Raw genomic sequence first — 24,038 nt, 5'->3', positions numbered from 1 at the left:
ACGATAGATAATACCGCCCTGGGGAGTTCCTGCTGAGGCAGTGGGGTGTAGTGGGTAACGACAGGGTTTCTGAGCCAGACTTCTGAGCCAGGTTCAGATCCCCAGGTCTGCCAATTATAACTATGATAATGGTGATGATGTTTTCTTGGGCATGTTACTTAAACTCACTTAATCCCAGTTTTCTCTTCTGGGAAACAAATATTTAAAGGTCTTTGCCTCGGGCTGTTAGAAGGATTATACCAAACAGTGTTTGTGAGTATAGAACACACCATGTGTGGCTCATGACACAACCTCAACCACCGTGAGCAACGGTCTTAAAATGCTTAGTGAGCTGAGTGATGTGATACAGTGTATGTGGTATTGAGGGGCCGTTCTTCTCGCCACCTCCCCCAGCATGGCAGGAAGTGGGTCTTCAAATCCCTCAGTATGTGCCCCAAAGCCACAAAGCCACCCTCTGAGAGTTAAGTCACAAAACTGTAAAGGCCAAAGACCACACAGGAGGTAAACACATCACCTTAGCCACACAGGATGTCTCCAGGGCCTCACAGTGGGAATGCGTAAACGCTCCCTTCTGTACCCGAGGGTCAGGCGGAAGCCCAGCTGGTTGGCAATAGACACAGACAATAAGAGGAGGTCAAGGGCGAGGATGCCCACTGTGGCCAGAGAGTAGAGACAGATGCCCCGGCTGCTGCAGCCCAGCATTACAAAACATCTGAACTGTACAATGCTGGGAGCAAGAAAGGCTGCAAACCAGAGGAAGTGGCGACATGGGGCCCAGCATCTGACCGCAGGCCTCAGCCCCTTTGGTGTGTGGTCTGGAGGAGCAAGGTCACAGTCAGGCTGTGGCCAACCTACCAAGGGCCTCCCACCTGGTGAGGTGGGTCAGGACGGCTCACCTGTCCTCAGAAGGTTTGCTTTCAAATCCCGCCCCCCTCAGAACATGCTTGCTGAAAGAGCGAGTGACAGAACAGGTGGGTGAATGCGGCATCACACTCATCAAGTAAAATACCCTCTTGCTGCCCTTCAACCATCAAGGATCCAGAATCTTTAAGAAATACTGCTCTGAAAAGCCAGGGAGACCACCCCATCCCACCACCCTGAGCTGCTGCTGGTTGACTGACAGGCTTACAGCTTAATTTTCATCATTACACCTTCCAAATGTGGAAAACTCAGAAGTGGCCACAGGACTGGAAAAGGTCTGTTTTCATTCCAATCCCAAAGAAAGGTAATGCCAAAGAATGCTCAAACTACCACACAATTGCACTCATCTCACACGCTAGCAAAGTAATGCTCAAAATTCTCCAAGCCAGGCTTCAACAGTACATAAACCATGAACTTCCAGATGTTCAAGCTGGATTTAGAAAAGGGAGAGGAACTGGAGATCAAATTGACATCTGTTGGATCATCAAAAAAGCAAGACAGTTCCAGAAAAACATCTACTTCTGTTTTATTGACTATGCCAAAGCCTTTGACTGCGTGGATCACAACAAACTGTGGAAAATTCTTCAAGAGATGGGAATACCGGACCACCTGATCTGCCTCTTGAGAAATCTGTATGCAGGTCAGGAAGCAACAGTTAGAACTGGACATGGAACAACAGACTGGTTCCAAGTCGGGAAAGGAGTACATCAAGACTGTGTATTGTCACCCTGCTTATTTAACTTATATGCAGAGTACATCATGAGAAACGTTGGGCTGGAAGAAGCACAAACTGGAATCAAGATTGCCGGGAGAAATATCAATAACCTCAGGTATGCAGATGACACCACCGTTATGGCAGAAAGTGAAGAAGAACTAAAGAGCCTCTTGATGAAAGTGAAAGAGGAAAGTGAAAAAATTGGCTTAAAACTCAACATTCAGAAAACTAAGATCATGGCATCCAGTCCCATCACTTCATGGCAAATAGATGGGGAAACAATGGAAACAGTGACAGGCTTTATTTTGGGGGGCTCCAAAATCACTGCAAATGGTGACTCCAGCCATGAAATTAAAAGACACTTGCTCCTTGGAAGAAAAGCTATGACCAACTTAGATAGCATATTAAAAAGCAGAAACATTACTTTGTCAACAAAGGTCCATCTAGTCAAACCTATGGTTTTTCCAGTAGTCATGTATGGATGTGAGACTTGGACCATAAAGAAAGCTGAGTGTCGAAGAACTGATGCTTTTGAACTGTGGTGTTGGAGAAGACTCTTGAGAGTCCCTTGGACTGCAAGGAGATTCAACCAGTCCATCCTAAAGGAAATCAGTCCTGAATATTCATTGGAAGGACTGATGCTGAAGCTGAAACTCCAATACTTTGGCCACCTGATGTGAAGAACTGACTCATTTGAAGAGACCCTGATGCCAGGAAAGATTGAAGGTGGGAGGAGAAGGGGATAACAGAGGATAAGATCGTTGGATGGCATCACTGACTCGATGGACGTGAGTTTGAATAAACTCCAGGAGTTGGTGATGGACAGGGAAGCCTGGAGTGCTGCAGTCCATGGGGTCGCAAATAATCAGACACGACTGAGTGCCTGAACTGAACTGAACATCTTCCAAAATTTCTACAATAAACACATCTTACTTTTAAGAAGAGCATAAACAGATTAGCAGAAGACCCGAAGGGTCACACATCCGACAAGCTACACTGTCCCCTGCTCGCATATTCAACAGTCTGAACTGGGAGGTTTATAATCCCATTTTAGCTGCAGTGTCTATGTCTAGTGAGCTTCTCAGTTATTCAGGACTCAGGGCTTTGCCACGTGTCGTGTACATGTGTTTCAGGTAATGAAGCAGGAGGACTGTGCTGGGGGAAGGCAGGGGTTCGGGGTGGGGGATGGGGGCAGCTGAGCTTCTAAAAATATATTTCTTATTTAACGAGTGCAAACGTACTCATTTCCACTTGCCTCACTTATGAGTGTGATCCCATCCCCTTGGAATTTACGTAGTTAAGCAAATAAATGTCTAAAAAGAGAGAGAATGGAGGAGAGGAAGGGAAAGGGCTGGAAAACACAGAAATGGCCCAGAACAGTCACAGAGACAAATTTCCAAACTTTCCAAGGTCACGGTCCAATCCTGACCTCAGTTAGGGTTTCCACAGAGTGAGAGTGAGTATAGCTTCCTACTCTCTCCCTCCCTCTTCCCCCTCCCCATCTCACCAACTCATCCCTTCCCCTCACTGAACACACTCTGTGCTCAGGCTCCCTCTCTCCCTGGAGCTTTGGACTCAGCCTGGACTGCTGGCTCCCAGTCGCCAAGCCATGCACCTTGGGTGTCTTGCCCACTCTGGATCAAACCCAAGAAACAAACAGCATCGAATGCAGGACTTGGGGATACATGGACCCTGAGTGGTCTCTGGTCTGAAATAGAATCTCTCCCTCAAAACCCAAGCTCTCAGGGACCAGCTGTGTTTGGTCCGGGACGGAGAGATAAAGATGAGGGCAGCCCAGGCCTCCAGACCTAGAAGCCTGTGCACAGCCTGGCAGGGGAGGCAGGTCCCTGCAGCCCTCCAGGCCACAGGGCACACAACAGAAGGGGTGTAAGAGATGTATGGGCTGTGGGCACCCCAGGGAGGGAGGCTCTAATCCCTGGGGTGTGTGTGGGGTGGGGGAGTAGGTGGTATCTGGGTATGATTCTGACATGTGGAAACTGGGCCAGAGAAGACCCAGGAAGAAAGGCCCAGAACCCTGGGGACAAGGGAGCAGTCCATGGCCAAGGGGGACATATAGGTCAGGGCAAGGAAGGGCACAAGGCCCGGGCAGGTGTGCATGGCCTGGAGCCTACGCCACAGGGTCTGGACTCTACCCCTGAAAATCACAGGCTCCAAGTCTTTCAGATTTCCAGGTTCACTATGAGTTCAACAAGTATGGGGGACTGACTCGGGACCTCTGGCTCATTACTTTGCCAAATAAGGCCACTACGACCAAAACCAAAACCTCAGCATCAACTAACCACTTCCTATTATCATCAAGTTATAAAAAGGTATTTAAACATCAAAAGAGTGGGAGAACCCAACCAACCCAGACCGAAGGTATCCCCCACTGACACCACCTGTCCATGATGCTCTCCTTGTTCTCACTGGCTGCAAAGGGAAACTTCCTTCTGTGGGGAGCTTGTGGGGCCGAGAGGGACAGGACCACAGGCCTGAGAATTATACCCATTTCTGTATCACAGAATGTGATGTGTCTTGTTCGCAGATCCAAAAATTCACAATGAGGCAAAGCTTATGAAAGTGCCAGGCAGGATGCCCTCCAAGGGCCTCCGTGTATCACCATGACAGCACCACAGGGAGCAGCTGGTGCTCCTTGAGGGGGAAGAAAGGCTTCCCTGGTCACATGGGTTTGGGAACCATGGAGCCTCTTTAAAAAGTTTGTCATTCAGCATTTATTTCTCTAAGACATGACTGTTTCCAGTGACTCAGTGTGCAGAGCTTCCCTGACTCATCTGACCACAGAAAGTCCTCCCCAGCGCGGACTGTGTCCGAAAGTCCTTGGAAGATGCTTATTCACTATTCAGCAGGCATGAGGTCGACGTGGAGGAGCAGAGAGATGCAGGTACCATGGAGGCACGGGCAAGCCCGGGTGAAGGAGGACACACACACCCACCAGCAGACCCCGCACGTACCTCGAGGTCGGAGTTGATGGAAGAGACCTGGGAGGAGCTGCTGGACGACACACGGGCCTGGATGACCTGGACCGGAGGGTAGGAGGGGGGCTCCTGCAGGGACGTGGCTCCTGTGTCTGTCTGTCCGTCGCCAGGCAGCCTGCTGGCACTGCAGCTCACCTGCAAGGTGTGTGGGGAAGGGCAGGCAGAGACTTAGTTTGCATCTTTATTTTTTGCACTGTCAGGGCGTTCGTGTCCTTCAGGGTTCCAAAGGTAGGAAAGGATGTAGCATGCGGCGGTCTCCACCATCCTCCCGAAGCCACCGAGCTCCCCCTAGAGGCAGCCAGCACTCGTTTGCGTGTCCTTCCAAACTTTCTGTGCACACACGAGCAAATGCGTGGACACGTTCCCCCCACTTCCACTAACAGTAGTACACTCTATAGTCTCTTATGCATCTTCCTTTCTTTTCCACTTAACAACATGCCTTAGAAATAGTACTACAGCAGATCTGTTTTTGTAGCATTGTATAGGTGTTCACAATCTGTTTAACCAGTCCCCTGCTGATGGATGTTTTAGGGTATTCCCAATCTCTTGCTTTTACAATCATTACTGAGTGTGGTAAATTATATTTTACATTCAAAATTTCTGGATATACAGGATAAATTCTTAGAAGTGGAATTGCTGAGTCAGAAGGTATGCACACTTGTCATTTGGATAGCTCTTGGCAAAAGTAGGGCTTCCCTTGTGGCTCAATGGTAAAGAATATGCCTGCAATACGTGAGACCTGGGTTTGATCCATGGGTTGGGAAGATCCCCTGGAGAAGGGAATGGCTACCCACTCCAGTATTCTGGCCTGGGGAATTCAATGGACTGTACAGTCGATGCAGTTGCAAAAAGCTGGAAATGACTGAGCGGCTTTCATTCTTACTTCCACTTGCCAAAAGTGCAGTCCATAGAGGCTTAACCAACACACCTGCCAGCAGCCTATGAGAGTGCCTTGGGAAGGGTTAAGGGAGGAAGAAACTTATGAGATTATCTATCTATCTAGACTTCCCAGGTGGCCCCACAAATGCAGGAGACATGAGACGCAGGCTCGATCCCTGGTTGGGGAAGATCCCCTGGAGGAGGAAACAGCAACCTACTCCAGTATTCTGGCCTGAAGAATCCCATGGACAGAGAAGCCTGGCAGGCTATAGTCCATAGATTCTCAAAGAGTTGGACACGACTGAGGCGACTTAGCAAGCACCCATATCTATCTATCTATCATCTATCTCTCTGTCCATCTCAGAAGAGAGCTTCCTCCCACAGGGCACACAGGTTTCCACAGGGATCCTCGAGGCTATGGGCTGGGGTTTCAGTTCAGCTCAGTCGCCCAGTTGTGTCCGACTCTTTGTGACCCCATGGACTGTATACAGCACCAGGCTTCCCTGTACGTCACCAACTCCCGGAGTTTACTCAAACTCACGTCCATCGAGTCGGTGATGCCATCCAACCATCTTATGTTATCCATCTTATGTTAACAACCATCTCTGTTATCCCCTTCTCCTCCCGCCTTCAATCTTTCCTGGCATCAGGGTCTCTTCAAATGAGTCAGTTCTTCACATCAGGTGGCCAAAGTATTGGAGTTTCAGCTTCAGCATCAGTCCTTCCAATGAATATTCAGGACTGATTTCCTTTAGGATGGACTGGCTGGATCTCCTTGCAGTCCAAGGGATTCTCAAGAGTCTTCTCCAACACCACAGTTTAAAAGCATCAATTCTTCGGTGCTCAGCTTTTTTTGCAGTCCAACTCTCACATCTATACATGACTACTGGAAAAACCATAGCTTTGACTAGATGGACCTTTGTTGGCAAAGTAATGTTTCTGCTTTTTAATATACTGTCTAGGTTGGTCATAACTTTTCTTCCAAGGAGTGTCTTTTAATTTCATGGCTGCAGTCATCATTTACAGCCCCCACCCCCCAAAATAAAGTATCTCACTGTTTCCCTTGCTTCCCCATCTATTTGCCATGAAGTGATGGGATCAGATGCCATGGTCCCATAGTTTTCTGAATGTTGAATTTTAAGCCAACTTTTTCACTCTCCTTCTTCATCAAGAGGCTCTTTAGTTCTTTCTTTGCTTTCTGCCATAAGAGTGGTGTCATCTGCATATCTGAGGTTATTGATATTTCTCCCAGCAATCTTGATTCCAGCTTGAGCTTCATCCAGCCCAGCATTTCTCATGATGTATTCTGCATATACGCTAAATACACAGTCTTGACGTATTCCTTTTCTGATTTGGAACCAGTCTGTTGTTCCATGTCCAGTTCTAAATGTTGCTTCCTCACATGCATACAGATTTCTCAGGAGGCAGGTCAGGTGGTCTGGTCTCCCATCTCTTGAAGAATTTTCCACAGTTTGTTGTGACCCACACAGTCAAAGGCTTTGGCATAGTCAATAAAACAGAAGTAGATTTTTTCTGGAACTCTCTTGCTTTTTCTGATGATATAACAGATGTTAGCAATTTGATCTCTGGTTCCTCTCCCTTTTCTAAATCCAGCATGAACATCTGGAAGTTCATGGTTCATGTACTGTTGAAGCCTGGCTTGGAGAATTTTGAGCATTACTTTGCTAGGGTGTGAGATGAGTGCAATTATGTGGTAGTTTGAGCATTCTTTGGCATTGCCTTTCTCTGGGATTGGAATGAAAACAGACCTTTTCCAGTCCTGTGGCCACTGCTGAGTTTTCCAAATTTGCTGGCATATTGAGTGCAGCACTTTCATAGCATCATCTTTTAGGATTTGAAATAGCTCAACTGGAATTCCATCACCTCCACCAGCTTTGTTTGTAGTGATGCTTCCTAAGACCCACTTGACTTCACATTCCAGCTGTCTGGCTCTAGGTGAGTGGTCACACCATCGTGATTATCTGGGTCGTGAAGATCTTTTTTGTACAGTTCTTCTGTGTATTCCTGCCACCTCTTCTTAATATCTTCTGCTTCTGTTAGGCCCCTACCATTTCTGTCCTTTATTGAGCCCATCTTTGCATGAAATGTTCCCTTGGCATCTCTAATTTTCTTGAAGAGATCTCTAGTCTTTCCCATTCTATTGTTTTCCTCTATTTCTTTGCATTGATCACTGAGGAAGGCTTTCTTATCTCTCCTTACTATTCTTTGGAACTCTGCATTCAAACTGGTATGTCTTTCCTTTTCTCCTTTGCTTTTTGCTTCTCTTCTTTTCACAGCTATTTGTAAGGCTTCCTCAGACAACCATTTGCCTTTTTGCATTTCTTTTTCTTGGGGATGGTCTTGATCACTATCTCCTGTACAACGTCATGAACCTCCGTCCATAGTTCTTCAGGAACTGTATAATCCCTGGAATCTATTTGTCATTTCCACTGTATAATTGTAAGGGATTTGATTTAGGTCATACCTGAATGGTCTAGGGGTTTTCCCTTCTTTCTTCAGTTTAAGTCTGAATTTGGCAATAGGGAGTTCATGATGTGAGCACAGTCAGCTCCCGGTCTTGTTTTTGCTGATTGTACAGAGCGTCTCCTGGAGAAGGCAATGGCATCCCACTCCAGTACTCTTGCCTGGAAAATCCCATGGATGGAGGAGCCTGGTGGGCTGCAGTCCCTGGGGTCAAACAGAGTCGGACACAACTGAAGCGACTTCACTTTCACTTTTCACTTTTATGCATTGGAGAAGGAAATGGCAACCCACTCCAGTGTTCTTGCCTGGAGAATCCCAGCGATGGTGGAGCCTGGTGGGCTGCCGTCTATGGGGTCGCACAGAGTCGGACACAACTGAAGCGACTTAGCAGCAGCAGCAGCAGCATAGAACGTCTCCATCTTTGGCTGCAACGAATATAATCAATCTGATTTCTGTATTGACCACCTGGTGATGACCGTGTGTAGAGTCTTCTTTTGTGTTGTTGGAAAAGGGTGTTTGCTATGACCTGTGCGTTCTCTCGGAGAAGGCAATGGCACCGCACTCCAGTACTCTTGCCTGGAAAATCCATGGATGGAAGAGCCTGGTAGGCTGTAGTCCAAGGGGTTGCTAAGAGTTGGACATGACTGAGCAACTTCACTTTCAATTTTTACTTTCATGCATTGGAGAAGGAAATGGCAACCCACTCCAGTGTTCTTGACTGGAGAATTCCAGGGACGGGGAAGCCTGGTGGGCTGCCGTCTATGGGGTCGCACAGAGTCGGACACGACTGAAGCAACTTAGCAGCAGCAGCAGCAGCAATGCGTTCTCTTGGCAAAACTCTATTAGCCTTTGGTCTGCTTCATTCTATAGTCCAAGGCCAAATTTGTCTGTTACTCCAGGTATCTCTTGACTTCCTACTTTTGCATTCCAGTCCCCTATGATGAAAAGGACATCGTTTTGGGGTGTTAGTTCTAGAAGGTCTTGTAGGTCTTCATAGAACCGTTCAACTTCAGCTTCTTCAGCATTACTGGTTGGGGCATAGACTTGGATTACTGTGATATTGAGTGGTTTGCTTTGGAAATGAAGAGAGATTATTCTGTCATTTTTGAGATTGCAGCCAAGTACTGCATTTCAGACTCTTTTGTTGACCATGATGGCTACTCCATTTCTTCTAAGGAATTCCTGCCAACAGTAGTATATATAATGGTCACTGAGTTAAATTCACCCATTCCAGTCCACTTTAGTTCACTGATTCCTAAAATGTTGATGCCATCTCCTGTTTGACCACTTTCAGTTTGCCTTGATTCATGGACCTAACATTCCAGGTTCCTATACAATATTGCTCTTTACAACATCGAACTTTACTTCCATCAACAGTCACATCCACAACTGGATGTTGTTTTTGCTTTGGCGCCATCTCTTCATTCTTTCTGGAGTTATTTCTCCACTGATCTCCAGTAGCATATTGGGCACCTACCGACCTAGGGAGTTCCTCTTTCAGTATCCTATCCTTTCGCCTTTTCATACTGTTCATGCAGTTCTCAAGGCAAGAATTCTGAAGTGGTTTGCCATTCCCTTCTCTGATGGACCACATTTTGTCAGAACTCTCCACCATGACCCGTATGTCTTGGGTGGCCCCACATGGCATGGCTCATAGTTTCATTGAGTTAGACAAGGCTGTGGTCCATGTGATCAGATTGGATAGTTTTCTGTGACTGTGGTTTTCAGTCTGTCTGCCCTCTGATGGAGAAGCATAAGAGGCTTATGGAAGCTTCCTGAGAGACTGACTGAGGGAGAAACTGGGTCTTGTTCTGATGGGCGTGGGCATGCTCAGTAAATCTTTAACCCAATTTTTTGAAGATGGGTGGAGCTTGTTCCCTCCCTGTTATTTACCTGGGGCCAAACTAGAAGTGACTCATTTGAAAAGACCCTGATCCTGGGAAAGATTGAAGGTGGGAGGAGAAGGGGACGATAAAGGATGAGATGGCTGGATGGCATCACTGACTCGATGGACATGAGTTTGAGTAAACTCTGGGAGTTGGTGATGGACAGGGAGGCCTGGTGTGCTACAGTCCATGGGGTCGCAAATAGTCGGACAGGACTGAGCAGCCTTCACTTTCACTTTCAAACTACGGTGGAGGTAATGAAGACAATGGCGGCCTCCTTCAAAATGTCCCATGCATGCACTGCTATACTCACTGCCCCCAACCCTGCAGCAGGCCACTGCCGACCCACGCCTTGGCCAGAGAATCCTGGACACTCACGGGCAAGTCTGGGTCAGTCTCTTGTGGGGTCACTGCTCTTTCTCTTGGGTCCTGGTGCACACAAGGTTCTGTTTGTGCCCTCCAATAGTCTGTTTCCCCAGTCCTGTGTAAGTTCTGGCGGCTCTATGGTGGGTTAGTGGTATCCTCCTCCAAGAGGGCTTATGCTGCACCCAAAGCCCCTGCCCCTGCAGCAGGCCACTGCTGACCTGTACCTCTGCAGGGGACACTCAAACCCAGTTCTGTCTCAGTCTCTGTGGGGTCTCTGGGTCCTGGTGCGCACAAGGTTTGGAAACTGTGGAAAATTCTGAAAGAGATGGGAATACCAGACCACCTGACCTGCCTCTTGAGAAATCTGTATGCATGTCAGGAAGCAACAATTAGAACTGGACATGGAACAACAGACTGGTTCCAAATAGGAAAAGGAGTACGACAAGGCTGTATATTGTCACCCTGCTTATTTAACTTATATGCAGAGTACATCATGCAAAATGCCAGGCTGGATGAAGCTCAAGCTGGAATCAAGATTGCCAGGAGAAATATTGATAACCTCAGATATGCAGATGACACCACCCTTATGGCAGAAAGTGAAGAAGAACTAAAGAGCGTCTTGATGAAAGTGAAAGAGGAGAGTGAAAAAGTTGGCTTAAAACTCAATATTCAGAAAACTAAGATCATGGCATCCGGTCCCATCACTTCATGGCAAATAGATGGGGAAACAGTGAGAGACTTTATTTTTAGGGGCTCCAAAATCACTGTAAATGGTGACTGCAGCCATGAAATTAAAAGACACTTGCTCCTTGGAAGGAAAGTTATGACCAATCTAGACAGCATATTAAAAGGCAGAGACATTACTTTACCAAAAAAGGTCCGCCTAGTCAAGGCTATGGTTTTCCCAGTAGTCATGTATGGATGTGAGAGTTTGACTATAAATAAAGCTGAGTGGTGAAGAACTGATGCTTTTGAACTGTGGTGTTGGAGAAGACTCTTGAGAGTCTCTTGGACTGCAAGGAAATCCAACCAGTCCATCCTAAAGGAAATCAGTCCTGAATATCCATTGGAAGGACTGATGCTGAAGCTGAAACTCCAATACTTTGGCCATCTGATGCAAAGAACTGACTCACTGGAAAAGACCCTGATGCTGGGAAAGATTGAAGGCAGGAGGAGAAGGGGACGACAGAGAATGAGATGGTTGGATGGCATCACCGACTCAATGGACGTGAGTTTGAGTAAACTCTGGGATTTAGTGATGGACAGGGAGGCCTGGCGTGCTGCAGTCCATGGAGTTGGAAAGAGTTGGACATCACTGAGCAACTGAACTGAACTGAACTGATCTCTCTTCCGTCTTAGAAGACAGCTTCCCCTCACAGGGCACACAGATTTCCGCAAGATCCTCGAGGCTGTGGGCTGCGGTTTCAGGGCCAGGCAGTCATCACACTGACACAGCACAGGGGGAACAACCTGCCTTCCAGACCATGTGTCCACCGGCTAACTGTGTTACCTTGGCAAGAAACCTCGTCCTCCTGAGCGTCACTTTTCTAACCTATAGACAGGGCTGGTGGCCCCTGCCTGCCCTCCTCTTAAGTGGTGTCACGAGGGTAAGGTTTAGTAAACGCCCTGGACACATGAGAAGAACAGCTGCTCATACTGGTCCCCAAATCACGCAGGGCTGCAACCCTAGACAGGTCAAGGGCACAGATCCCTGTGAGAGTCAGCTGGAAGGGAGGAAAATCCACAAAGGAAACACAGGCAGAGACATAGGGAGGAGGGGAGCAGAGGCCTCCCAGCCACAACAACGAAAGAATCTATAAATTCCCCAGGCCTGATCACACCTGAGTCAACAGATAAAATGGAGTTTCAAATGCTGCGAGTTGTGGACTCCGAGGACCCCACGCCCTCGGCCCCTCAGGCCCAGCCCAGCCCCAGCTGCGCCTCTCGGGAAATCTCTCATTAGGCCAGTGTTCAGGAGGGGATGTTGGGAAGAGCAGGGACCTCACTGGCTCGTTTGCCTGTTTCAAAGGGTAGTCCAAACTGGATGTGTATTAAAGCACATGGCATCACGATACCAAACCACAACATGCCCATCAGGACATGCTCATTAAAAAAAAAAAAAAAATCTGCTAACATAGCAGGCATGAAATGGCGGCATAAAAATCATGTCCTTTCTATAAAAGCTCAGGGCCCGGAATCAGACATGCTTATCATGAAACCTATTTTTGAGATTTTTCTAACTATGGGATCTTGGGCAAGTGAGTTAACCCTCTCTGTGCCTCAGTCTAAAACAATAATAAAAGTATTAAATATAATAATTTACCATAATAATAATTCAACAATTTCTATAACAATAGAAATAACACTTGTATCTACTTCAAGTTGTTATAAGAATTTGTGTTGATGATAATTTTAAAAAACATTTATCAAGCATTTACTGGGTGTCAGCCATTATGCCAAGTAAGAAGCTGTATAACTGTAAGGAAAGGCACAGATCTGGGTAGAGACAGGTATGAATCCTGGTTCTAACACCAACAGATCATGTGACCTTGAGCAAGCTGCCTAACCTCAACTGGCCCCTTTTCCTTCTCTGTAAAATGAGCATGGTAACCTCAAGGGTTGGGTGTTTGGATTAAATGATGTAATCTATGTAAAGCACTTAGACCAGCACTCTAAGCACTATGACCAGTACAGTCATCACCAGAAGGGTTGGTTTTTATCAATTACTCAGAGCCTGACAGGTAGTTAGCCCTAATAAACAGACCACCACGGGAATGATGACTCTTCTGCCCAGGCTAGAGGCAGGGCTCCAGGCTCCCAGCTGGGAACTGTCATGAAGACAACGCTCGCCCTCTGGTGGACACAGAAGGAAGAGAACAAGAGAACACAGTCTTCTCCCAGAGTCTGTTTCCCAGCAGGCATCCTCTCAAGACTCAGGTACAGGGAGTCTTGCGTTTAAGTGAACACAACTTTTCCATTATTGTTCTTTATTTTGCATCACTTTTTTATTTTGCATTATTATTTTTCAGAAATTCCATGATTTCAAAATTTCTAATGTAAAGTGTTGGCCAGATGCTGCCAGGGTTCCCTGTGCTTTCCCCAGGGCTTCCAATCACCCACCTACCCACCCACCCTCCCGATGGAAGAAGAGTTTAATGGCCAAAACAGGCTCTTAATTGTGAAAACGTGCTCCGAATCTCCCTGAACTTCACTTACATCACATACAGGCTATTTGCACCCACTTCCCAAGGAACAACAATAAGTAAAACCTCTCTATCAGGACCAAACTCTGAGTGTCAGCATGTCCCAAGGTCAGCTCAGTGGGGCCCCTACTACTGAACTCTTCGTTCCAACACACCTGTGCTGAGAGCCTGTGACTCGATGCACCAGGGTTGACGCAGATGAGACAGAAGCAGACAAAGTTTATATCCAAGCAGGAGACAGAAAACAAAAGTAAAAGATCATGAAACGTGCTTTGCAGAGCATTTTAAAAGGTAATAAAGTAATACAGATGGCGACTGCAGCCATGAAATTAAAAGACGCTTACTCCTTGGAAGGAAAGTTATGACTAACCTAGACAACATATTCAAAAGCAGAGACATTACTTTACCAACAAAGGTCCGTCTAGTCAAGGCTATGGTTTTTCCAGTGGTCATGTATGGATGTGAGAGTTGGACTGTGAAGAAAGCTGAGTGCTGAAGAATTGATGCTTTTGAACTGTGGTGTTGGAGAAGACTCTTGAGAGTCCCTTGGACAAAAGGAGATCCAACCAGTCCATCCTAAAGGAAATCAGTCCTGGGTGTTCAAGGACTGATATGGAAGCTGAAACTCCAATACTTTGGCCACCTGATGCGAAGAGCTGACTCATTTGAAAAGACCCTGATGCTGGGAAAGATTGAGGGCAGGAGGAGAAGGGGACGACAGAGGATGAGATGGTTGGATGGCATCACCGACTCAACGGACATGGGTTTGGGTGGACTCTGGGAGTTGGTGATGGACAGGGAGGCCTGGCGTGCTGCAGTTCATGGGGTCGCAAAGAGTCGGACATGACTGAGTGACTGAACTGAACTGAAAGTAAAACAGCAGAAGAGGTAATACACCCATTTGACTGGGTGGTGGGGGAAGAAGGCCTTCGGAGAAAGTGACGTTTTTACTGAACAGAAAGATGAGAAAGAAGCAGACATGTAAAAAAATCAGGAGGAAGAGCATGTAGGCAGAGGAATGAAGAGATATTCTGTGTAGCCAGAGAGGAGTGAAGCGGGGTAAAAGTGGAGGCAGTCAGGGATGGGGCAAGCACGGGTCTCGGAGGGTCTAACAGGTCTGTGTTAGGAGATTAGATTCTATTCTGTGTGAAATGGGAAGCCAGAAGTGAAGTGAAGTCACTCAGTCATGTCCGACTCTGCAACCCCATGGACTATATACAGTCCATGGAATTCTCTAGGCCAGAATACTGGAATGGGTAGCCTTTCCCTTCTCCAGGGGATCTTCCCAACCCAGGGATTGAACCCAGGTCTCCTGCATTGCAGGCAGATTCTTTAGCAGCCGAGCCACAAGGGAAGCCAGAGGAGTGCTTTAAACCAAAGAGTAACAAGATGTAATTTACGTTTTAAACAGACCCTTAGGGTTACTGGTTGTAAGTGGAGGGGATAGGACAAAAATAGCAGTGAGGGGCAAACCAGTGACAAGTCTCCTGGATCTACTTGTTTCCCACTTTTTAAATTGAAGTACAGTTGATTTACAATGTTATGTTAGCTTTAGGTGTACAGCAAAGTGACTCAGTTATACATATTCACCTGTATATGCCTATATTCTTTTTTAAAATTCTTTCTCATTATACCTGCCAGACTCCTCTGTCCACGGGATTTCCCAGGCAAGAATACTGGAGTGGGTTGCCATTTCCTTCTCCATAGGATCTTCCTGACCCAGGGATCGAACCCAGGTCTCCCACATTGCATGTAGATTCTTTACCACCTGAGCCACCAGGGAAGCCCTATAGTTTATTACAAGATATTGAATATAGTTCCCTGTGCTATGTAGCAAAATCTTGTCATTTATCTATTTTATACATAGTTGTGTGCATCTGTTAATCCCATGCTCCCAATTTATCCCTTCCCCTACCCTTCCACTTTGGTAACCATAAGTTTGTTTTCTATATCTGTGAGTCTATTTCTGTTTTGTAAATAAGTTCATTTGTAGTATTTTTTAGATTCCACATAAAAGTGGCATCATATAATACTTGTCTTCCTTACTTCACTTATATGATAATCTCCAGGTTGGATCTACTTTATTTTTATTTATTCATTTTTTGGTTTTGTCCGTGCCATGTGGGATCTCAGTTCCCCAAACAGGGATCAATACCTATGTTCCCTGCATTGGAAGCGCAGAGTCTTAACCACTGGACCACCAGGGAAGTTCCTGGATCTACTTTAAATGAAGTATTTACAAGACTCGCCCACAGGTGAGATGGGCATAAGCATGTAGTGAGGAGAAGAGGAGGATCTGGGTTTGCCCCACTGCACTGACATGAGGAAGATAGGGAGAGGAGCGGGAGCCGGTCTGGGCATGGAAATCCAGAATTCCATATTATACACGGGGTGTGTGAGATGCCATGTGATGATAATGAAGAGGTAGCAGAGCAGCCAAGACTAGAAAGGATGGAGACACAGGCAGGGGAGATCGCAAGGGCTGGCAGGTGGGGCTATGGGATCAGAGAAGGGAGCCCTCCTGAGGTGGAACTGGGGCACTGCAACCTTGAAGTCAAGCTCACCGGGAGGAGCCGCCAGGAGTGGGGAGTCGGAAAAACTAGGACAAGGAGAGCCCCAGAAACTGGAAGAAGCGGGTGGCTGAACGAGTTGAATCTCAACTAGGACAGACATTATCCCAGGATTTAGCGGTAGGGAGGTCACTGTAGCCTTGACAGGAACATCCTAGTGGGGTGTGGGATGTGAAGTGGGTGTCTTACCACCTTTTTCAGTCTTTCCTCCAACTCTCCTCCTCCTGCTGCTGCTGCTGCTGCTAAGTCGCTTCAGTTGTGTCCGACTCTGTGCGACCCCATAGACGGCAGCCCACCAGGCTCCCCCGTCCCTGGGATTCTCCAGGCAAGAACACTGGAGTGGGTTGCCATTTCCTTCTCCAATGCATGAAAGTGAAAAGTGAAAGTGAAATCGCTCAGTCATGTCCGACTCTTGGCGACCTCATGGACTGCAGCCTACCAGGCTCCTCCGTCCACGGGATTTTCCAGGCAAGAGTACCGGAGTGGGGTGCCATTGCCTTCTCCGCTCCTCCTCCTGAGGACCCCACGAACAGGCCGGAACCCCGGGAGTCACCCCATACCCTCACTGCTCCCACTGCTCTACCCACTGACTCCACTGAAGCTCTGCGTCTCCATCAGCTCTGACCTTGGTTCAGGCCACACCACCTCTTTCTTGGACTTGCAGCCGTTCCTCACTGACCCGCTTATAGGCTCCTCTCTCTAATCTGCCCCCAGCACGGCCTGAGTGATGGCCCTAAAATGCATGACTGACCCTGAGTCTCTAGTCCTGAAGTCTCCTGGACTCCCGTCATCCTCAGGATGATGCTCAGCTTCCATACTGTGACCTTGCCTCTTCGCCACCTTTTCATCTTCCCAGCTCCACTTCATCTGACCACCTCCTCCCTACCGAGGCCTTCAAAAGCTCTTTTTTACATGCTTTCCTGACTCATCCTGCCCCTCCTGCAGTTAAAGTGTCACCTCTCCAAGAAGCCTCCCATGACTACCCCCCACCCTCTGGGCACCCAGCTGTGGCTCACGGCCACTTGCCTGCTGCACCGGTTCAATGGTCAGCTCCATGTAGCGACTGATGGCTGCCATCCTCTGGAGTGGCTTGCAGTGTGGGAGTGTGGTGAGCGGCACCCAATCCGAGTTCTTTCAAAAGGAGACAGGAAGACAAAAAGGAAGAAGGAGACACTTTCTAAAAACAGGATTCCATTTTCTTCAAAAGAATCCCTACAGTATTTTTTCTGTTCTTTTATGGCACAACTCACTTTCTACTTCCTATAAGATGTATCTTATCTGTCTCTTTGATGTCACAGAAGGTGGGTGGGTCCGAAACTTTGCTGCACAGTGGAACTACCTGGGCTTCTTAAAAAACAGCTAATGTTTAGCTTTTAACCCCAGACATTCCTATTTAACCAGTGTGGAACTGACCTGGAGAGTTTAAAAGCTCCCGGGATAATTATAAAGTTTGGCAAAGCTGGGAGACCATGTAGGTGGGTGCTAAACAAATGCTTTTAGAAGAAGTGGTTCTCGAACTTCACTGTGCATCAGAAGCACCAGGAGGACTTATTAAAACAATTGAGCTGTGTTTTGGTAGAGCTTGGTGGACCCTGGAATTTGCATTTCTAACAAGTTCTTGGGCGATGCTAGTCCAGGGACAACACTTTGAGAACCAGAGCTGTAAAGACTGCTGAAGAGATGGTGAAGGCTCTACTTACTCTCTTCAGAACACTAAACACATGGGGCTTTCCTGAAATATTTTAGCTCCCTTTTGGAATATAATTCACAACAGATTCTAGAATGGAATGAAAATAACATCCCATCAGAGCCTTCCTGGGAACTTGGATCTTTGGTCCAAGAACCTGTATCTCCCCTTTTAGCTTGGCCATACCTACACGCTATCTCCTGTTTCATTAGCTCAGTCAGATTATGCCGTTAAAGCTAGAGCATTTGGAGGAGTGGGCCTGGCTCACTCACAGGGAGTCTCATTTCCACTCTGAAAGAAATGAGAATAGTGAAGAGTCTTCATAGGACACTAGATTTTTTTTTTCCTGAAAAAATTATCTTAGAAAAGAGGGAGGTGCTTTCTGTTCAAGTCTTTACAAGCTGTCTTATCATGAGGCACTTGTTCGATTATTTGCAGTCAAGGACTTCTGACAAAGACAAACTCCCTCAGTTAGCATAGTTCTCCTTACTTACAGGGGTCACCTGATTAAATCAGTAAAGACAGAGACAGACACATTTACAGATATGACATAATTGCAAAGGGCGGATCTTACTGTAAACAACACTTTAAAAATCAGCTTTTTAGCAATATCAACTTTTTAAAAAATTGTGTTATTGGTGGTGATGCTGTGGGTGTCAAATGCATGCAAAAGTAGGAACATAAGTTTTTACCAAACGAGGGCAAAAGCACATTACTTCTAAACTCAAGTATTAATTTATATAGTAAGTGAATTTCAATATATGTGTAAATTACCAAATAGCATAAGTGGACATTTGACTGTTTTATCTACATTGCTAAAAAATGTTCAAGTTCATGCAGCAATCAAAGAAAAAACTTTAAAAATATTTTGTACTTGGAAAAACAGAGGATCCTATTTTCTCAGGGCACTCAGCATTGGGCATAACAGTAGTTCTTTAAAGTGACTGACTGGCCCACACCGAAGGGACCTCCAGATTCCCAGGCTGGGCCCTGGCAAGGCTCTCCACCTCTGCCCACGCTGGGCACAGACACTGGTTGGCCCCATCCAGCTGGGAGACCTTGCCTCGGTCATTGCCTCCTGGTTTTCTTCCTCCTTCTCTGCACCGGTCAGAAGGGCTTGGGTGTCGGGGTTCTCTCCCGCTTCAGAGGCAAATCCCAAGACCTGCCTCATCTTGCTCTTCATCACGCAGGAAAGGAAAATGATCTGAGAAGTGGAAGTTAAGGTTCAAGGAAGCAGAGAATTTCAGTTGCCTGATGCTGCCTTTACCTTGGCACCCCGAGGGCTCCACCCTGGAGTGACGCCCTCTCTCCCCAGAATCATCCTTCCAGGGTAGGCCTCAGAGCAGACACAAGACCATCTAAGGACAGAGCCAGGTCCAATTCTCTCTGTCCCCCCAGGGCCCACCACCCAGCCAGGTGCTCCAACAAGCACCTGGTGAATACTTGTTAAACCAAAGGATTGTGAAAACCATCTTCCTCGGCTTAGGAGGGACGGTACACGTAGTGGGTTGAACAGCGTCCTCTCCAGATTCATATCCACCCAGAACCTCAGAATGTGACTTTATTTGGAAACAGGGTCTTTGCTGATATCAAGAGTTAGTTAAGATGAGGTTGGCAGTGGCCTAGGGCGGATAAGGTAAGTCCCACAACAGGAACTTCAGAGGAAGAGAAGACAGGCAGAGATGCACAAAAGGAAAAGGGCCATGTGACGGTAGAGGCAGAAATGGGAATTATGCTGCCAGGAACCAAGGCACCCCAGGAGCCCACCTGAAGCCGGAAAAGGCAGGGCGAGACTCTCTCTCGGAACCTTTGGAGGGAGTGTGGCCCTGTCTGGACTTGGGGCTTCTGGTCTCCAAACCTGAGAGAATAAATTCCTTTGGCTTAAGCCATCGAGTTTGTGGCAATGTAGGTGAGAAAATCTTTTTCGTAACTTTTATGCTAAATCCACAGGGTTTTTTCACACACTCCCTCGCCAGCCGAGGCTTATCCACTGTCAGCATCTCCACCCGCCACTGTCTGAGCTTAGTGTGCCCTTGAGGCCCTCACAGCAAGGTCACCGGGGTGTCAGCACATCGGGCAACATCCCCCTGGGGACAAGAAAGGGGGACAGCTTTTCTCCCTGCTTCCCCACCCCAGGCTCCAGCACCAAATAGGACAGGACGTGCAGGATCAGCTGTGCAGGCCAAGTCAGCTCTCAAAGCCCTTTCCAGCCCATGAGAAAGACAAGGCAAAGGTGAGAAAACAGATTCACAGAGGGTTGTTGGGGCCAGAGCAGCGGGGAGCAGCATGGAGACAGGAGCTGGCTCTTCTCTGAGCTCAGGGCCAAGAAGTTCACATTCCCTCTCTGCAGTTTCACAGAGCTCCAGTCAAGAGATCCTTCTTCTTATTTAAAAAAAAGAAAAAAGAAAAAAACACATAATTGCACGCTGCAATTGTGTCTGCCTGCCCTAGGCTTCAAACCACCACCCTGGCCACTGAGAAAGAATTCTTTCTACCAAGCGGGTAGGAGGGCGTGGTGGGGCAGAGGGGAGAGGAGACACAGGCAGTCCAGCCCCGGGACCCGGGGTGGATACAGACAGGTCCAGCGCTGCACGGCCGAGCGAGGTCAGCAACCAGGGCGTGGCCCGCAGCAGGTACTCAGGCCGCCGGTCATGGGCCACGATGGCTGAGGCGTAGAGGAGACCAGCCAGGGCTGACAGGAGCCGGGTCCACAGGTGGATGCAGGGAAATGTCTTACCCTGGCACTGGGCAGAGAGAGGAAGGGGCTGGGCTGGGAGGAGCACTGCCGCCTCACCCAGCTCCCTTCGGTTGATTCTAAGACCCAGGCCCCTTGATGTGAGAGGTTGGAGGGCAAGCCCTCTGACCAAGGCCAGCCCCCAAAGAGTTGTTTCCACTGGGCTTCAAGCTGCTTCCGGGAATTCCCTGGCAGTCTGGTGGACTGCACTCTTTCACGGCAGGGGACACAGGTTCGATCCCTGGTCAGGGACCTAGGAACCCACAAGCCATGAGCCAAGGCCAAAAAAACAGTTGCCCCCTTTGTCTGGTGAACTCCTATTCATCCCTCAGAACCTGGCTTAAAATCAACTCTGGGAAACCATCCCTTACCGCCTCCACCCTAAGGGGAGCAAGTAATTCCTACTTCTGGGTCCCTCACACCTGACACTCCCTCTACTGGAGTGCCTTTCACCCTGGTCACGACTCAGCTCCTTACACAGCTGTCTGCTCAGCAGACAGAGAGCTCCTCAGAGCAGGGCTGAGGGCCTCACCACCTGGGTGCCCTGGAACTCAGCACTGGGCAGGGGCCCATGCATTTCAGTGGGGAGAGCATGAGGGAGATAGACTTATGGAGAGCCAAGCCCTGACCCTTCTCTTCCTGGGCCACCAACTCTGAACCAGGCCAGATGGGAAAGTCAGGGAAATTAGAGATAACATTCTGGTAATTTTGAAGCCAAGGGGTTATTTTTGGAGAATGAGTAATGAATATTGGTTTTTTAAAAAGGAAACATATGCAATATCCATATGTAAGTACCATTTACAGGTATAAAGTCACTTTCTATACACATTAAGTATATAAACACTTATGTATTTCCAATTTATACAATTACATAGGTATTTAAATTAACACAGAATACATACATATACACGTGTGTTTACATATATACACACATGTTTATATGCACACACGTGTTTACATATATATACATGTGTGCTTACATATATACACGCGTGTCTACATATATACACACATGTGTTTACATATATATATATACATAAACTTAGTTTGTTCATTAGATGACTGTATTTGGAGACATGCAGTCCTTGCCTAAGGAATGGACAAAATTCAAGAGAAAAAGCATGTTTTGGTTGATCTTCCCCATTTTAATTTTAATCCTCAAAAGGACTGAATTCCCAGTGGTTGGAACTCTGTGCTTTCACTGCCAAGGGCCTGGGTTCAATCCCTGATCAGGGAATTAGGGTCTCACAAGCCATGCAGAGCAGCCAAGGAAAAGGAAACAAAAACAGATTCCTCAGGAGTGCTAGGTCTCCCTCTGCATCCCTTCTAACTTTGTTCCCGGGCCTCCCTGTCTCTGGCTCACTACCTGCTGGTGGCTCAATGTGAAAAATCCACCTGCCAGTGCAGGAGCCGCAGGAGATGTGGGTTCAATCCCCGGGTTGGGAAGATACGCTGGAGATGGAAATGGCAACTCATTCCAGTATTCTTGCCTGGGAAATCTCATGGACAGAGGAGCCTGGCGGGCTACAGTCTATGGGGTTGCAGAGTCAGACAGGACTTAAGAACTAAACCACCACCACAACACCCCTGAACAGACAGCACCTAGCTGGGGAGGGTGACCCCTGAACCGCTAGCCCCAGAGGCTGCAGGTGGAGTGACCGCCCTTCCCTTGGCCCTTCCTACCTCACACAACGCAGGCAGCACCACAGTAGCAAGAAACCTTTGGGGTCCTCCAGCCCACCCACCCCATTTTACAGGGGACATTGATGGCCAGAGGCGCAGTGACTTGCTGAGAGGGGCTCAGCCGGAGGAGCCCTCTGGTCTCACTCTGGTGCCAACCCACGCCCAGCACCATCTGACTCAGCACTCAAGCTCTTGTCAGTGTCGGTACTAGGGCTCTGGAGGGCTAGAGGGCTCTGTTTGCTTGTGGCACTGGGCACACAGCAGGTGCCTCAAGCATTGCTGCTTGAAGACTGGAACTGGCTTGGTGACTCAAGATGTGGCAGGAGCTTCTCCAGCACACTCAGGCCTGCCTAACAGTTCAGGACTGATGGTTGAGGGGACAACCCACCTGGTGGTTTCCTGGCAAATTTGTGCTGGGGGTTGGAAGTGGGCCATGCCTCAGCCGCTCCTGCAGCAGCAATGATTCCCCATGTCGTCAGCACAGTGCTCTGCTAATCAGAGCATGTTTCACACTCCTTGTCCCATTCAAGGACTTGCCCCTGGAAAAATGGGATCTTCTCCCATCAAAGCTACCCAGCTGGACTGCTCAGTGCCCCCACCAGGGGTAAGTTAGAAGCAGCTTCTGGGGGATCCAGGGTCTGAGGCCATGCTGGCTCAGCTTCCATTGCACCCCAGTCCTGCTGGCTTTCTTCCTAATGAGGGAACCCTAGCTCTGGGATTTTGTTCACTGGGCCAGACACACTCAGGGCTGGCAGTCCCCCCTAGATTACCCAGCTCAGTCCTTGCAATCTCCCTCTATCTTCCTGCCAAGGGGTCATCTGGCTTGAATGCCTCTAGTGATGAGGAGCTCACTACCTACTAAAGCAGGAATAACAATACCAATTGCTCTCAACATGCCAGCCACTGGGCAAAGTGTCTAACCCATGGAGTCTTTTTTCCCACTGAATGGGAAGTGGCCCTCCCAGTAACCTCCTGGTTATTGGTTTCGGTCTTGGTTCTGATCACTAAGACTGCAGAGAACAAGGCTACTCTTTCTGCCTCAAGACAGTCCTCCATTTCCGGTATCCATGAACTCCCTATTTTCTAGGCCAGATACAGTTGCTCAGTAAGAAATGTCTCCTGGCACTACCCTGGGCAGACCCCAAATGTCGGGCACACAGCAAGAAGTAAAACTGAAAGGGCCACTGCTCTCACGGTGCCCACCCTCTGCTGGGGAACCAGGCAGCCACTAGGCAAATAGCTAAAGGAGCTAATTTCAGGCTGTGATAAATGTGATCAAGAAAATGAAGCAGAGGGAGGGACCCAGAGGTGGGGCTGGCCTGAGGTATTTTAGGGGGGCTGGTGTTATGGGTTGGATTGAGTTTCCCCCAAAAGACATTGGAATCCAACTCCCAGAGCTAGTAAATGTAGCTTTATTTAGAAGTAGGGTCTTTGTAGATGATCAGGTTAAGCTGAGGTTGTTAGAATGAGCCTTAGTCCAAGATGACTATGTCCTTATGAAAAGGGGAAAGTCAGATACAGGAACATATGGAGGAAAGGCCACGTGAAGACTACATGCATTGGTGTGTGTGCGTGTGCATGCACACTCACACACACACACGGAGAACACCACACAAATCCTGGAGTTGTGCTGCCACCAATCAGGGAACTAGCAGAAGCTCAGGGAAGGGCCTGAAACAGATCCCTCTCTAGGACCTTCAGAGGGAGCGTGGCCCTGACACTTTGGGGTCAGGCCTCTGGCTGCTGAGACTTAAGACAATACATTTCTGTTGTTCCAAGTCTGTGACACTTTGTTACTGCAGGCGTAGGAAACTTTTACAATACAGGTGGTCAGGGCACTGCAGCAATTTCTTCAAAGGTTGTCACGTGACACAGCTTTCCAGCCCCCACACCACCCTGAAGACCCATCCCAGG

The 24,038-nt window shown here is 47.9% G+C and overlaps 1 protein-coding gene across 4 annotated transcripts in view; it reads right to left on the bottom strand.

The window, feature by feature from the left end:
* The window catches only part of TMEM44 (transmembrane protein 44), a 53,122-nt gene that overhangs the window by 20,996 nt on the left and 8,088 nt on the right, over positions 1 to 24,038 (bottom strand). For all 4 annotated transcript variants that reach the window (XR_011566657.1, XM_070789598.1, XM_070789602.1 and 1 more), the window contains 4 exons: positions 20,281 to 20,451; positions 18,771 to 18,911; positions 17,047 to 17,151; positions 4,609 to 4,767 (listed from right to left, as the gene is read on the bottom strand). Coding sequence is in view for 3 of the 4 variants with exons in the window: in XM_070789598.1 (XP_070645699.1) it covers positions 4,609 to 4,767; positions 17,047 to 17,151; positions 18,771 to 18,911; positions 20,281 to 20,451 (576 nt within the window). In the remaining variant the exon portion in view is untranslated. The remainder of the gene's footprint in view (positions 1 to 4,608; positions 4,768 to 17,046; positions 17,152 to 18,770; positions 18,912 to 20,280; positions 20,452 to 24,038) is intronic.

The sequence above is a fragment of the Bos indicus genome, chromosome 1 (genome assembly GCF_029378745.1).
Source record: "Bos indicus isolate NIAB-ARS_2022 breed Sahiwal x Tharparkar chromosome 1, NIAB-ARS_B.indTharparkar_mat_pri_1.0, whole genome shotgun sequence".
NCBI classification, from domain to species: Eukaryota; Metazoa; Chordata; class Mammalia; order Artiodactyla; family Bovidae; genus Bos; species Bos indicus.
This window is presented reverse-complemented; position numbering and strand designations above follow the sequence as displayed.